The sequence below is a fragment of the Eptatretus burgeri genome, chromosome 5 (genome assembly GCF_056783735.1).
Source record: "Eptatretus burgeri isolate ZD-2024b chromosome 5, Ebu_testis_v1, whole genome shotgun sequence".
Taxonomy (NCBI): domain Eukaryota; kingdom Metazoa; phylum Chordata; class Myxini; order Myxiniformes; family Myxinidae; genus Eptatretus; species Eptatretus burgeri.
Window position 1 is genome coordinate 36,966,903 of NC_140965.1, and position 14,199 is coordinate 36,981,101.

The 14,199-nt window shown below is 41.2% G+C and overlaps 2 protein-coding genes across 9 annotated transcripts in view; one reads left to right on the forward strand and one right to left on the reverse strand.

The window, feature by feature from the left end:
* The window catches only part of LOC147026245 (uncharacterized), a 165,889-nt gene extending 161,146 nt beyond the window's left edge, over window positions 1–4,743 (reverse strand). For 4 of the 6 annotated variants that reach the window (XR_015058184.1, XR_015058188.1, XR_015058186.1 and 1 more), the window contains exon 1: window positions 4,474–4,743. The gene's annotated coding sequence lies outside the window, so the exon portion shown is untranslated. The remainder of the gene's footprint in view (window positions 1–4,473) is intronic. The other 2 variants (XR_015058185.1, XR_015058183.1) reach the window with 2 other exon arrangements.
* An 826-nt stretch (window positions 4,744–5,569) lies between these two features.
* The window catches only part of LOC147026246 (transcription factor GATA-6-like), a 36,901-nt gene continuing 28,271 nt past the window's right edge, over window positions 5,570–14,199 (forward strand). Inside the window, exons 1-3 of one of the 3 annotated variants that reach the window (XM_085881460.1) lie at window positions 5,570–5,790; window positions 7,146–7,231; window positions 10,138–11,068. In XM_085881460.1, coding sequence (XP_085737586.1) covers window positions 10,201–11,068 — 868 coding nt within the window. In that variant the 5' untranslated portion in view covers window positions 5,570–5,790; window positions 7,146–7,231; window positions 10,138–10,200. The remainder of the gene's footprint in view (window positions 5,791–7,145; window positions 7,232–10,137; window positions 11,069–14,199) is intronic. The other 2 variants (XM_085881461.1, XM_085881459.1) reach the window with 2 other exon arrangements.

The following is a 14,199-nucleotide window of genomic DNA, read 5'->3' on the forward strand; positions in this document are numbered from 1 at the left end:
TCTGAGCTGTCTCACCTTGGTTGGAATCTCAGCCCAGCTACAAACTGCCATCCTGTTGTTGTGCAGGCAGATATATACATTAATGTGTTCCTCGGAATTAGATGAAGCCAAATGACCCGTCTGCCAGCGTTGGTCATTGGTGGACGTCAAAGATCTCTCAGTGTCCTTCGCGTCGAGTGGGTGAATCATCCCTGGCACCCTGAATAAGTTCCAAATTTCTGCCATGACTGACTGCTGGGAAAGTATTGATAAACCACCCAGAACAACCCTTGCCAAGAGGATGCTGTGGAGGAGCACCAATGATTTATAAATACCATGATAAAATGAAGATGATGACAACGATGGCGATGAAGATAGTGATGATGATGACGACGATGGCAATGCCTTTCAAGGATAAAATAAGGATCATATCTTTAAAACAGGGGTCTCCAACCTGCGGCCCGCGGGCCACATGCGGCCCCTGAGACGGATTTACGCGGCCCGCGATGCCATATTAAGTTTACATTACAATGCGGACCGCAATACTGCCAATTTGTGAGGGTCAATGATCAAAGCGTTCTGTAATTTTTATTATGATTTTGATTCATATTAGACACATGTGTTTTTAACACGATTATTCATTTATCATATTCGTTGGCAAGAAAATATATATTCAGCACTAATTTTTGTTTCAATTTCCGCATATTAATTATATATATATATATATATATATATATATATATATATATATATATATATATATATATATATTTTTTTTTTTCCCTGGAATTTAGCGTCCTTTTTTTGGGTGCAGCCCTCCACCCATCACCACTTTGGTTTTGTGGCCCTCTGCCCAAAAAGGTTGGAGACCCCTGATATAAAATATACCTAAAAACAAATTAACCATGAAAAACAGCACATCTGAGTTTCACATGTAATTTTGTCATTTTAGAGGATGTATTAAATTGTGATAAATTACACTTTTCCTTTCGAGTTGACTCGACTTGCTTGCGCGAGTGATCTATGAACCTGGTCCGCATCGGCGTAGCCCCGAACAAGGTGCGCACTTTGCAGCCTTTGCTGTTTTATTGTCTGTTTGTGGACTCGCCCAGGAATCGCGTCGCCAGTTTGCTTGTCAGTTGCACAGGAACGCCTCTCACCTCCCCGGCCCCCTCACCCTCATCCTCACGCCCCATATCTCGCCCGTCATGTGTTTACAAGACGTTAATGAGACTCGAATGACTGCAAGCTAATGTCGGTGTGATGATCCTGGTGTGGGTTCATGACGTTTTCCTCTGATCGACAAGGTCTGTATCATCAACGTTAATTTTCTGGAGTTGGTGACAACACCAGCTGACGTTATTGTCACCTGGGAATATCATAAAACATGTATGAAAGTAATAAATAAATAAATAAATAAATAAAAACAGGTGAGGGGATCAATATGACAAACTGCGAAGCCCGATGGACCTTTTTAGACGTAACGGCTCATTTGTTTGAGTTGAACGTGAATGGAGGTGTCTGTGGGTGCAGCGATTGTCACAATTTATTGAAATGTTGCCAAAGCATTTCACATTCAAAAAAATTCACCTCCCTTTTACTGTTATACACCCATACTGTATATTCATAATGGCACCCGTCGTAAATCCAGCCTTCATACTGTCATGGCAATTCAAACTCACACCAGAATTGTGTCCACTTCATCAAAAGAGGAAGGTCTTCCTTGCCCGTGTAGCATTTCCATGGTGCTACGTCATTGGTCTTTTTTCTTAATTGACATACAGAAAATAAGGCTAACTGCTTAGTAACAAATACAGGATGAAACAGATGCGCAATCAATTGTAAAATCCGATGAGCACCATCCATGTATCCACGCTTGTGCGAACTTCCTTCTGGGAAATATATATATATATATATATATATATATATATATATATATATATATATATATATATATATATATATCAGCGTATATACACACATATATATATATATATATATATATATATATATATATATATATATATATATATATATATATATATATATATATATATACATATATGTCAGTGTGTAGAAGTTTGGAAGAAGTTGATTGGAAGAAGATTGTGAACACCCAAATGTACGTTCACTTGTAGCCAAGGCATAACTTGAACAATGCTTTTGCAGCTACGTGTCAGACTGTCCTCGGGGCAAGTTTCTCGGGTGAAAAAAAATGAATGAAAAGCCATTCTTTTTCCATGACCTTTGGGAATATTCCACCAAACTGGCGGTAATCAAACAAAAAAAAACGTCTACCCGGAGGACAGGAGGCCAAAGTGTTTGTTTAGCGAACACGCCCCACATGCACCATAAGAGCTGCGACCGGTGCAACGGCAGCGGTTTATGGTTCGTGCAAAGTACGAATCGTTCGTCGGATGTCGGAAACTCCAGTGGGCATGGCCAGAGCTTGTCAAAGCCACATATTCTGCTCCGAGCACTTTGACTCCTTATTCAGGTAAAAGGGAAGGTGCACATTGGCACGGCACCGCTCCCGGCATGCTCAAAGAAACAACCCGAGAGCTCACGGCACGACTTGCACATGGCAATGTGAAGGATTTTTTAAAAAATAATAAAAATAAAAAAGCCGCTGTGCTTCGAAACACACTGCAGGTCGTCAAATGCCATTGTTGGAAGTGAAGTATAACACACATATATGAGAGTGGATGATATAAGAATTGCGTCCGAATTGACTGCGCGATATCCAGATAGGCACAGAATGAGGCCCGCTGTTAATGTTTGCACACGAGTAAACATGAACCATGAATCGCGTCTGTCGCCTAGCTGAGGGTTTGTAGAACGTGCGCATGTCATGCAGAAGGTTGCACTCAAGGAGACGCGCAAAGGCACAGGAGACAAAGGGATGCGCTCGAGTGGGAACTTCCTTATGGGAAAACCTTTAAACGCAGTCTCGAGATGGGCTTGCGAATGCAAGAAAGGAATCGTGGGTGTAGGTCACGTGGAGATAAGGGGGTAGGTTGATGTGTGTGTGTGTGTGTGTGTGTGTGTGTGTATTGAGTGTGTTCATCCGCACGCATGCACACACACACACACACACACACACACACACACACACACACTGCAACTTGGTGTTTACTTTACGGTTAGTCATAAACCCATCCACCATCATCAATGCCCTGAGCATTTTTCCCTCGAGAGGTGATTTATTTATTTATTTATTTATTTGCTAAAATCCCAGTGTAAAAGGCAGTCAAAAATTTACAAGCAAAAAAAACAAAAAACTCTCGAGTCGCCCGTTACTCATTTGTAAAAGAAATGAAGTTTATTAACCAGCTATTGCCGAGCGAGACTGAAAAAACAATGCCTGCTGGGGTTATGCACAATTCCAATACACACATGCGGGACGTGAGAAAGGGAGAACGGATTCATTTATTTATGCTCCGAAAGTCGCATCACTTTTTTCCCCCAAAAAAATTGGTAAGGTCTCGTAAACGTTTTGAAACATTTACTTCAGAAAAGTTTGAAAAACGTAGCTTTTGAAAACTTTTGGAAAAGTTTGGAAACCTTAACTTTGGAAAAGTTTGGAAAATGTAGCATTTAAAAACTTTTTGCCAAAGTTTGGAAACCTTAACTTCGGAAAAGTTTGGAAAACGTAGCATTTGAAAACTTTTTGGAAAAAATTTGGAAACCTTAACTAAGGAAAAATTTTGAAAATGTAACATTTGTAAAGTTTTTGGGAAAATTGGGAAACCTTAACTTCAGAAAAGTTTTGAAAACGTAACTTTTGAAAAATTTTTGGAAAAGTTTGGAAACATTAACTTCGGAGAAGTTTGGAAACCTTAACTTCGGAAAAGTTTGGAAACCTTACTTTCAGAAAAGTTTGGAAACCTTACCTTTGGAAAAGTTTTGAAAACTTAACTTTGAGAAGGTTTTTGAAAAAATTTGAAACCTTAACTTTGGAAGTTTTGAATCCTCAACCAACTACCCTTGTTCCACTTTTACGTAAATGTTTTGGTGAACAGTTGGGGATATACTCTTCCATCGGTGACGGACGATACAAGAGACATTTTAAAAAGTTCTCAGAATGTGCTATCCTCTCTGAAGTCCAAGAAAAGCGTTATTTTTTTTGTTGTTGTTATTTATCACTATAGAGGTGTATATAATTAGGACATTTTCATTCTTACCAACAACATTTAATATACTGATTATATATATATATATATATATATATATATATATATATATATATATATATATATATATATATATATATTGCTGGCATGTCTGACAATAGACTTGAGAGCTTGTCTCTCCGAGAACATTTTGAGCTTCCCGATGTCAATTTTAAAGGAAGTAAGATAAGAAGGATAAATAAACAAAAATACATTCCCAAGAGCAAACGAAACACAATGCGGAAAATGATCAGGAAAGGAACAATATAATAAGCGAGTCGATGAATTAAACCGATAGAAGAGCATGTATGTGGATCCTTACCCCGTGTGGCCGTGTCCGCCTTATGAGAACACCAACGAGCGAGTCTCCATGGATTGTCCTTTATCTCGCCTCCCGTACTCGTTGCCTTGTTTGATTTTCATAGCGACGCTGATGAGATTCGAGCCTTGTCGAGATAAGGGCCCCGGCGCTCCACGGCCATTCCCATCAAGATGGGCTGGAGCGAGGGGCCATGAGAGGTGACGTTTGGCGGACAATAATTGGATTTTAAGATATTAATACAGTGATGAAAATAACTATGATCACTATTTAAGTGTGTATATGTTTAAAACAAACATGAGATTCCTTTGGTGTAACACACAATATGTTGGTGTTATGTTATCATCATCACGGCGTTTATAAGTCATTGACGTCACAATGGGGCTCGAGACCTTGTAGGGAGTTCAAGTCGTCATGATATTGTTATAACATATCCGATCGAGTTGCACGAACACGGTTCTGACATCGATTGCGACTCGACATGCTCAATTAATCTGGGTTCCCCAAGTTTAACAAAAACCTCTCCCGGGTCATCAACTTCATGGCCCAGTGGCCCACTCTGTATAAATCATTGCTGCCGTGATAAGATTGAGAGCCTGCCTCGTGCTTCTGCTCGTGCTCGCCGTGCGTACGAATTGTTCTTATCTCCGGAAAGTCTCGGGATAAATTAGAAGAAATCTCAGTTGTGCGACCCATTTAAGTGGTATTGCCTTTTTGCCCTGGTGATATGTGTAACCGACGAGGGATGGACAAGTTTATTAATTAATTGAGAAGAGAAGCAGTGGGCTGTGGGTGTGGGACCATGTGCTGAGGCATTCAAACGGCGGTTTCACACACGGACGGGGACGGCAGCCATTCGTTTGGTAAATCGACAAACGTGCCCACGTACACCAACACGTCGATGGCAAGTGCGCATGCGTTCCGCGAGATCCGGGGTACCTCGTCCCATGAGCTGGGAGGGCTTGGGATAAGAGTGGAGTTTGCGGGCGGAGGTTGCAAGGGGGGTAGTAGGTCTACATGTTTGTAGAAGGGCGGGGTGAGGGGAGAGGGCAAGGACGAGCAAGGATACTGCAGTAGTGAGTGGGTGGAGGGGGGTGGGGGACGAGGAGGGGGAGAGACGGAACTTCGCTCCGACCAACCATCCAAGGGGCTCAGTCTCAACACCCCCATCGCAGCGGCGCAGGAGGGTATCCAGGGCCGCGACTCGAGAAATAAAATCCATTTTTTTTGTGGTGATATTTTCCTCCCGCAGGCCTGAACGATCCAAGCACATCTCGGAACTCGAGGTTCGACCAAGGGACCCGACCACAGATTGAACAGGTGAGGTGCCACCATAACTACCTGTGTGTGTGTGTGAGTCTGTACATACATATGTATATATCCCTGCAGTGGATTTGCTGTCTGGGATCCCCTCCTGTTGCCATGGGGGTATTTAATTATTATGCCGTCACAGACATACTGGGATACTTACTCTAGGGAGGAATCATCGGTGGGGTTATCTCCAGTGCACGCCGTGCTGTGTCCCGCTCGCTACCTGGCTATATTAGTTTATCTCGAGAGAGGCCGTCGGTTATCGTGAACTTTTTTTTTTTATCATAATTGACTCTCTTTGCACTCGCTCGGTCGCTCGGGTTGGGCACCTCTTCTTTTTAGAGGTTTGTGTGCTCACAGATAATGATGATGTCACAATTGCTGCCAAACCGTGGCGTGCCCATTCCCAATGTCCCGTTCGCGCAACAACGCCAATTGAGCATGTCGACTTTTCGGTGTAACAAACGAATACAAACGAGACGAAGCTGAGATGCAAGTCCGCGGACAATGCACGAACCCATTACATACATATACACATAGATATATACATATACACGCGTCACCGCAATTGTGAGAGTATTCAACGAAGCAATGTTCATGAACGATAAAACCGTTAAACTCGCTCACAAGTACACCGATAACACGTTAAAATGTAAATATATATTTACTTTTCATTGTGAAGTACCTACAGGTAAATGCCCTATCTCCCCTATCCCCATCCCCTCACTTTTTGGGAATGTGTGACGTCATCACATTATAAAATAAGTCCATTCATTCGATTCAAATATGTATATAAAAAGGACGAACGAGAACATTTCAGTTTCGTCAATAGTTTCCTGACTCTTGGAATTTTAATGAATGTCAGGCCACGGTCTTGCTGATCATCCCTCGGATACGCGTTCAAAAAGTTATCGGACCCAGATACTACTCGGAACGGTCCAATAAACTAAACAGCAGTTTCTTTTCTGTTTTTGAATATATAAACAGATATAATTAGTTATTGTGTACGTAAATGTATTGTATGTCGACGCTGTTGGGGACTATCTTAGACTATCATCTTCTTATTGAAGAACTCGATGCCCTTTGTGAACGTCTTTGCATGAAATAAATTCCGAGTTCTTGACAAACAAATTCTCGTGGATTGTAAACGTAATCGACTTGTCTGATAAATAATCATAATCAACCAGGGGGAGTAAAGCTTGAAATATATAATCTCTCAAATTCTTATTGATACTGGAATGCTGTACCTGTTTGTCTGTATGTCTTTCAATTCGGACTCCAGTTGTATCATTTGACATTTGAACAACGGGTGTTGTGGGAATAGTCAAACCAATTGGATTTAAATATTTATATTCCGTTTGCAGAACTGAAATTAATATGCAAAGTCCACCTGCGTCCACCAACATCGGTGATCACTGGTGGACGCAATCATCGCAGGACGACATTGAGGGTAAGTGGTCGATCCTGTACGACCCCAGACAAGGAAATGAGCCATTTGGCCCAACATTGCCGTTGTGCACTCCCGGGTTAATTTTTGCTCCATCTCTAAACCTCGATGTTCCTGATGGTTTACTCAAGTCGAAATAACCAGATCATCATCAGGTGACCCAGTTTGCGGTTATTAAGGCATGGTGTATGTGTGTAGGAGGTAGGGGTAGAGGTGAATGGGAGTGTGGAATGGGAGGTGCACTTTGTGCGTCCGCTTCGGTTCAAACCAAGTCATCACTTTCACCACCCGCATGAAGTGACACATCGATGGCACAAAAAGGAAAATTCAAATTTGAAAAAAAATAACAATATTAGTGATGAAAACAATCCAATTCCCCTCCCCCCCCTCGGAATCTGATCAGGCCTGCCGACATCACTCACCGTTGTGTGCAGGGCTAACATGTCTCAGCCTTTGTTTACTTTTTCGATCACGCAGTTTACCATGGGCCGGCGCCGCATCTTCATGATTAACCAGACACTATCTCCTTGAATCTTCTCCGGAGAGTTTGGTCGAAAGTTTTTGGGTGGATTATTTATGGAGCTATCTCTAGGCTGGTTTATTGTCGAGGGAGAGAGATAGACACACAGACAGACGGACAGACAGACAGACATGCTCTGTGTATCGGCACCAACAATTTAAATAAAAGTAATTGCAGAACAAGTCTCTGGTCGATTGCATCGGTGATCGCTGGTGGACATGTCTGCACATTTTTCAATTATGCACTTTTCTACACATTACACTGACTTACTTTCACACAATCTCACTCCTTGGAATGAATGCCATCGCATTTGGCTCCATTGTTTTGTTTTAGACACTTAACCAAAGATTATATATATATATATATATATATATATATATATATATATATATATATATATATATATATATATATATATATATATATATATATATATATATATATATATTTGCCTCGAGTCACACACAAACACAAGTTACCTTACAATAAGCTTCAAGTGCACAAGGAGGACATCGGCTGATGAAGCCTGTGCATTAGTTGCCAACCTATGGTTGCTTGTCCGTGCTCCATCCTTTATAAATACTGAGCATCAGGCAAGGAAGCAGCACATACTTTATGTGTTTGCTATGACTCGGCCAAGATTCGAACCACCAACCTCCCAGACCCACAGCGGCTGCTCCAACCATTAACAATCTACCGAGTCTGGTTTCCAGGCACTTTTAAGCAAACTATTTCCCCCCTTTAATTTACACCTTTACAATGATATGCAAACCATGTTTATCTGTCCAACTAAGTTTCTCATGTATATATATATATATATATATATATATATATATATATATATATATATATATATATATATATATATATATATATATATATATATATATTGACGATAACTTTTTATTAAATTGCCATTTTAACATTAACACATTTTAATCCAACTTTACCAGCAAGCAAAACCATTTGTGTAACATAAACTTGCACGTCCATGCATGCACAAATGTTTACACCATTGACGATGACGTGCTTAACACAAGTTTACATGAAGTTTACAAGTTTACATGTATTTATTTATTTTGCAAACAACATCTCCCACCTAAACTCTGTTGTACCACATCACTTTACTCTTTGCCTGGTGTTGGCTCATTCGGTAGGGAGGTGGCTTGGGGTCCTGAGTTCAAGCCCCATCGTGCTGCTGAATTAATACACCAGGGGGTTGACTCAGCCTGTCATCATTCCGAGGTCGGCGAAATGAGTGCCAATTCCAGTGTGTGTACTGGTAGAGGGGCACTGCGTCGGTGACATAGTCGTGCTTCAAGAAATCATAGCTACCCCAGCAGCTAAGCTTCCATACGACCACCACCACCACTTTACCCTTCTTCTTCCACTTCTGCTTTGTCTTCTAATTCTTCTTCCTTCTTCCTGAATTTTTGCCTGAGACAGTTTTACACACATTTTTGTTTTTTCACTCATTTAAAGTATTATTTTAAAAATTCCATTTAAAGCTCGTTTACATCAAAGATCTTTCGTGCCAATGCATGTCGACACGATATGCCATTGTTCCCATGAACAGTTGAGTGTGATGCAAACTTTTCACACTTGTGCAGTTATACGATTTGGTTAAAAACACAAGATGCTTTATATATATATATATATATATATATATATATATATATATATATATATATATATATATATATATATATATATATATATATATATATATTCTTCTTCTTGCGGCTGCTCCCTTTAGGGGTCGCCACAGCGGATCATCCGTATGATCCGCATAGTGATTTGGCACATGTTTTATGCTGGATGCCCTTCCTGACGCAACCCTGGTTGCCTCTTACGACACAGGGATATGGTACACCTATTTTAACCGGGGTATACACCGGCCCAGTACATTGGTACTCATTTCGCCGACCTCGGAAGGATGACAGGCTGAGTCAACCCCCTGGTGTATTAATTCAGTGGCCCAACGGGGCTTGAACTCAGGACCTTTTGGATCCCAAGCTGCTGCCCGAACCACTGCGCCAACACCAGGATATATATATATATATATATATATATATATATATATATATATATATATATATATATATATATATATATATATATATATATATATATATATATATATATGTATTATAAGAAAAGCCTTTTTTTCTGGAGGAAACCGATTTTGAGACAAATCCAGAGGAGAAAAAAAAATAAAGAATTGTCAGAAATGTATAATTTATGTAACTGCTGTTTAATGAACTCCAATATTTGTGCCTTATTTTCCTCGTTGATACGGATTATAGTAACGTCACCCTATTCAACCTCAAAACAGAAAGTTTGTGAGATATGTGCACACGGGAAACCGGCAATTTTTCCTGTTCCACAGACGTTGTCCACAGCCTCCCGCGGGCATCTCCTTCCGCGCTGGGCCAACCATTCATGGCCTGCTATGGCACAGAGTAGAGGCAAAGCGGACACACCAACGGCATATGGCAGTGCCTACCCATCCAGCCCCATCTATTCTGCCTTCACTGCCGCTTCTGGCTCAAAACTTCAGGGGAACGACAATGAGGGACGTCGAGGGGGTTCAGATGTTCCAGGAGAGACATCTGGAGGCCCTGAAGATGAAGAGCAACAACAGCAGCAGCAGAGTGCACCGTGCAGCCCAGGTAGAGAGCGCTACCTGCCGTGGAGCACCGCACCAGCCGGACCCACTGACACGATCGTATCTGCATTTGATCGTGCCACGGCTGCTTACTTATCTCTGGCAGGGACGACTGTGCAGGACGGAGTGTCGTACGTTGCCAGTGCGGGAGGCTACGCGCACGGAGAGACCCAGGGCGCCTTCCTTTCGGCAGCCACTTCTCCTGTGTATGTCCCGAGCACACGTGTTCACTCTGCACTCCCTCATTGCTTACCCGCGTATCTGCAGCAACAGACTATGCAGGGCAATGCTCAAGGATCAGTACCCCCTGGAGGCGCGAGCTTGTGGGGTTCCCACCAAGCTCCTCCACCACCACCACCAGGATCCGACATGTCTGTGGGTAGCTACGGTCTGGCCACACATCATTGTGCACCCGCGGCCCCACTTTCACCCCGGTACCCGTTCGGTGCACCCAGTCCCCCGCTGGGGGCTGCAAGGGATGTGGGCACGTTTGCATTGCCTGTGAGAGGGGTCGATCAGTTCACCGGTCCTTTGGCACGTCCGATAAACGGAACGTACCCAGGTACATACACGTACGACGTCGGCTGGCCATCTGCATTTGACAGCCCTCTCCTGCATAACCTCCACTCCATGGCAGCACGCAGGCCGTTAGGTAAGGTTGTACATCCTCATCACCAGTAACCTTTTTATTGATGGGTATTTTTTCATCGTCTTCATGTCATTTCAACGTTTACTCGACCCGTACAGAATACTAAAGAGTGTATGAATTGGCCCGTCCTTGTTCATGACTGTTTATTTGACAATGGAATATTACACTCCGTCAATGCTGCTTTCAGCCTGTGTTGTCAGATATAACTAAACAATGGGTTTTATCAACTGAAAGTTTCTAAACTTGTGCTAATAGCCACGACAAGCAAAGCAGCACCGACGTTTTGGGCATTAGCTCTTCATCAGACTTCTTGCCCGATTCGACAAAGGGCAAACAACAGAGACATCGGCTTCACTTTGCTTCCCACGGCAGTTAGTACATCATTGTCAACCTTCAGTTGATAAAACCTGTCACGTCTATCTGATAGTCGGGCGTTTGATATCATTTATCAATATTGCTATCGAGCAGTATAGAGGAAGATATCATTGTAAAGGAGCAATTGAATTGATATGATAATCACAAAAACCCGATAAATGTTCTTTTTTTAATGTTAATGACTCCCTTCACCATTCTGTGTTGGGAATCCTTTGACAACCCTGAACCCCCTTCCCCGAAGACCCAAAATACCACCCTGTTTTCAGGCTATCTCGTAAAGTTACGCGTGCCGCACTATCATATCGTACGTTTACAAGCGTTGGCGTAAGGGATAGTGGAGATAACTTTTTTTCTCTCTCAGTTTACATGAGCCGCTTCTGAAACCCTGAAATTCGTTGGCTTTCCCTGAAGTTATAGAACTTGTGATCATCCTTCAATTCTTGCCATTAATCCCCGAGTTCGCAGAGTGCCTAGCAGTTGATTTACTTTTATTTTATGCAGAAAGCAAGGCTCATTGAAAAGTTAAACGCCGCAGGATGGAACGTTGACATATTTACTCCTACAATACTCACTCAGTTAGATGTAAACAGGTCACTCACCCCCCCCTCAAAACTTGTCTGCTTTTTCTTTTGCCTTTAATTTTGGAATTTCACAAAGTTGTTGACCCCGTGTGTGCACAGCTGCACAAAACAACATAATTCTTGTGCAGGGTTGTGATCGGATTGAAGGGGGGTGTGGTAGGCAGCAGGTGTAGGTTTTTAAACTTCATTTGACCAGTGATGATGTAACTGAACCAATAATGACCAAAATTACGTGGAAAAATCTGAACCGGTCACTAATAATTCAATGCATGAGGGTTGATCAGTTTATGTTGATTTCCTTTTGAAGAAGCAAGAAGATGGATGACTATTCAAACAAAAGACTATCCCGTAATTCTAGTTCAAGGACTATGTTGGAAAAGCACAATTTTGTTGGTGCCAGTCACTGACTTTCTATGTCTATGTCAGGCCGCAGAGTTCTTCATCCAGTACTACTGGTTATTGAAGCTTAAATAGTTGATCGAGTAAATAATGCCAAACATTGGAGAAATAGTACACCCTTACATGCAATTTAGATTTTTTTTTTAAGTGTGTAAATTTTCCAGTGCTAATTATGATCGTGGGTTGGCAGAATGGCCGAGAGCTATGCGTACTCACCTCTGAGCTGTCCAGCCTGGGTTTGAATCTCAACCTCACTATAGAGTACCACCCTGGTGTCTGGCAAGCGATAGTTCATCAACGTGTGTGCCATCCATCCGAAGGACATTACGCCAGAGGACCAATCTGCCATCACTGGTCATTGGCCGACTTTAAAGATCCAATTGTGTCTTTCGTGAAGAGGAGGCGAGTTATTGCCGGCACACTGAATAAATTAGACATTACAAACACCTTCATTTGAGTTTCTTGCCTCGACATTGTGAACCATCCACAATTGTTTCGAGCCCTGAAATGTTTCTCGATTAGTTGTGATATGCTCTGGAGCTCTGTAAACAGTGTGGGCTTCTGATTATTATTATTGTTACTATTGAATATGATTGTACTTCTTATTGCAGAAAGTTTCTACTTTAACGTTTATTTGAGTGAAATCATTATTATTCCCTGCAAAATAATAAGATTTTTTTTTTTTTTGCTTGAAACCTTACAATATAAGATATGATAATTAATTACTTGGTCTCATAATGACATTCTTCAAATATCAAATACTGGCAAAGATTGATATGCATAATGAATGAGTGAGCTGGCAATATTTTTTAACTTTAGTTTTCGATTACATCACAATCAGAAAGTAATGGAGAAGCATTTTATTTTATTTTTGGTTCAAACTGTTTTTACATATCCATGTTTTACATACAGTCCACATGAATGGCCTGTTTAATAATAATAATAATAATAATAATAATAATAAAAATAACAATCAAATGAACAAAACCAATCATTGGCGTCGTATTTTCCTACTGTATTGTGAAAAAGATATTGAACTGAAGTTTTCTACAAATGAGTTTTTTTTTGTATTTTTTTACATTTTAACCTTGAAACTGCACAATCGCCATCATTTTTCCTTTTCTCTGCCTAAGAACTTTTCACTTGGCCATCGTCTGTTACTTTCAATGTCAGTGGGAATAAAGCAATCACGAAGAGGTAATAATGTTTTTTCTCAGGACAGCCAGTCATGCGACCATATAAAACACACATTTTTGACATTACCCCACAGGACAAATGATAAAAACTGATCGTAAAACTGGAGTGGCCACAAATTTAGTTTGATTAAAGGAAGAATTGTCTAAGGTGGTTCATGGATATGTATTTAAATTTCTTGGAATTGGTTTGAATTAAATAAAAAATAAAATGCGCTCAAAGATGGCTGGCAAGAGGAGGCCAGTAAAAGAAAGCGATAGGCAAAACTTCCCTCTCGCTCGTTTGACTAGTTTGGGAATGTGAACGCTCTTTCACATCACACAGATCCATACATCCTACCAGGTGCTTGGATCTACTTGTGGATCGATTTGGATAACAGCGCGTGTTTGCGCTGTGGCCTCGCTGACTCAAGGTTAACGGTAATGCGGCTCTGGTATTCCATGTATAACTCCGCAGCAAAAAATATAATATAATATTACATACTCGGCTGTGTGAATGTGGAATTTCGCTTAAAGCACAGTTTAATATAGTTTTACTCTTTTTGAAGTTTGACAATCAACTTGTTTAACAATTCTTCACATCAAC